This window comes from Sinocyclocheilus grahami, unplaced genomic scaffold (assembly GCF_001515645.1).
Source record: "Sinocyclocheilus grahami isolate Dianchi unplaced genomic scaffold, SAMN03320097.WGS_v1.1 scaffold249.1, whole genome shotgun sequence".
Taxonomy (NCBI): domain Eukaryota; kingdom Metazoa; phylum Chordata; class Actinopteri; order Cypriniformes; family Cyprinidae; genus Sinocyclocheilus; species Sinocyclocheilus grahami.
In genome coordinates, this window is record NW_015505428.1 from 1,199,712 (window position 1) to 1,201,534 (window position 1,823).

The following is a 1,823-nucleotide window of genomic DNA, read 5'->3' on the forward strand; positions in this document are numbered from 1 at the left end:
GCTGGTTGCCGGGAAATGAGGTTTGGTAATGCATAATCAATCAAATGAGGGAAGTTTCAAGGATTGTTCACACAACAGACAGAAACATTTGCTGAAAGAACCCCTTATCAAAAATATCAGAAGTCAGAAAAACATTCCCACATTCATTTAGAGCTTATAGCAGTTATAGTGCTTTCAGCAAGAACTAAAATCATTCAAAATGTCAGAAGTTCAAAAGTTTCCTGGAAACATTAACAGCAAACATAAAACACAATCAAAGTCTACTGCTCCGAGGGAAGATGAGAAAGGATGGAGTGTTCTTGTGCAAAGGCTGCTAGCTCTTTTAGGAACTCTGTGAAAAGAACCGTGGCATAGACCTCAGTTTCGTTTAAGGGAACCACAGTTCTGGGTTGGATAGTCGGGTTCTTCTTGATTCTGTCTGCTTCAGAACCATGGAACCAATCTCCATTCTGTGGACTCTGAGAGTCTAGATTGAAATGGGGGGGGAATAAAAGAAGTCATTGTACAATACATAAACACGGTACCAGAAAATTCTATAATGTATTTTATTCAAACCTATACGAGGAAGAGTAACTGAACAAACAAAGATGAAACCATTTATACTGCCTTACAATAGCTACTGTATGCAACCCTGAAACTGAGGAAAACTACTTCAAAATGATTTGATTGATTTGAATTGATTTACTCTGTTTTACTCTTAATCTAAACTTAATCTTACTTAATCTAAACACAGTTTCTTCCACAGGTCTATACTATATTATATTGTTTAAAAGTTTGGGATTGGTAAGACTGTTTAATGTTTTTGAAAGAAGTATCTTATGCTCTCCAAGATTGCATTTATCAAATATATACTGTGAAATATCATTACAGTTAAATTAGCTGTTTTCTATATGAATATATCTTAAAATGTAATTTATTTCTGTGATCAAATCTGTATTTTCAGCATCATTGCTCCAGTCTTCAGTTTCACATGATCTTCAGAAATCATTCTAATATGCTGATTTGCTGCTCGAGAAACATTTCTGATTGTCAAAAAATAGTTATGAAAACAGTTGTGCTTCTTCATATTTTTGTATAAATATTGATATACTTTTTCAGGATTAGTATTATTTTTCCAATGTTTGTTTTATTTTATTTATTAATAATGTATGATTATTTAAACTCTTGCTAGCTGAATAAATGTGTTAAAAGTAATTTTTTTAAAACTCTACCGATCCCAAACATTTGAATATTATATTATATTGTTATGTTATGTTATGTTATGTTGTTAATTTCTTCAGAAAACAATCTGCTGACAGGAGCAATCCCTGTGGGTCATGTTTATGAAATATGCACATATTGATCGTTCTTATTTTCATAATTAACAAATGATTATATTTTGTGTAGTAAAAGTGTTTTGTGTTTATTAAATCATGAAACAACATGGCTGAAAGGATATGAACATACTCTGACCTCTTAGTGAACTCTCTCTGGCCAGTAAGCAGTGCTGAGCAGCTGTGAGAAGCTCAGGGAAATTTTTATTATTCGCTGACCACTGCTCTATCTGGTTCTTCACTGAGGCCAGTACCTATAAAATCAAGAAAGGTAAGAAGGGAGAGGGAAATTAATGAATGAATGAACAGATTCCATATTCTCCTTGTTGCGATGCATGCATGAAAGATCCACATTTACACCTGATATTAAGATCTATTTCAGGTGGTGTGAAAAATGTGTGATTGGATCACCCAAACCACTTTATGAAATATCTTCATTATACCTGAAATCAACATGCAATGATTCCAATTCTCTGAAATAACTGATATTTCTGCTTGAAAGCAGTTAGA

General features: G+C 33.1%; 1 protein-coding gene across 1 annotated transcript in view; it reads right to left on the reverse strand.

Annotated features, from left to right (window-relative positions):
- Nucleotides 1–6: 6 nt before the first annotated feature.
- LOC107598295 (protein FAM160A1-like) overlaps nucleotides 7–1,823 on the reverse strand; it is an 11,916-nt gene continuing 10,099 nt past the window's right edge. The window contains exons 10-11 of the mRNA XM_016289590.1: nucleotides 1,453–1,567; nucleotides 7–466 (exon numbers count right to left, since the gene is read on the reverse strand). Coding sequence (XP_016145076.1) covers nucleotides 261–466; nucleotides 1,453–1,567 — 321 coding nt within the window. The 3' untranslated portion in view covers nucleotides 7–260. The remainder of the gene's footprint in view (nucleotides 467–1,452; nucleotides 1,568–1,823) is intronic.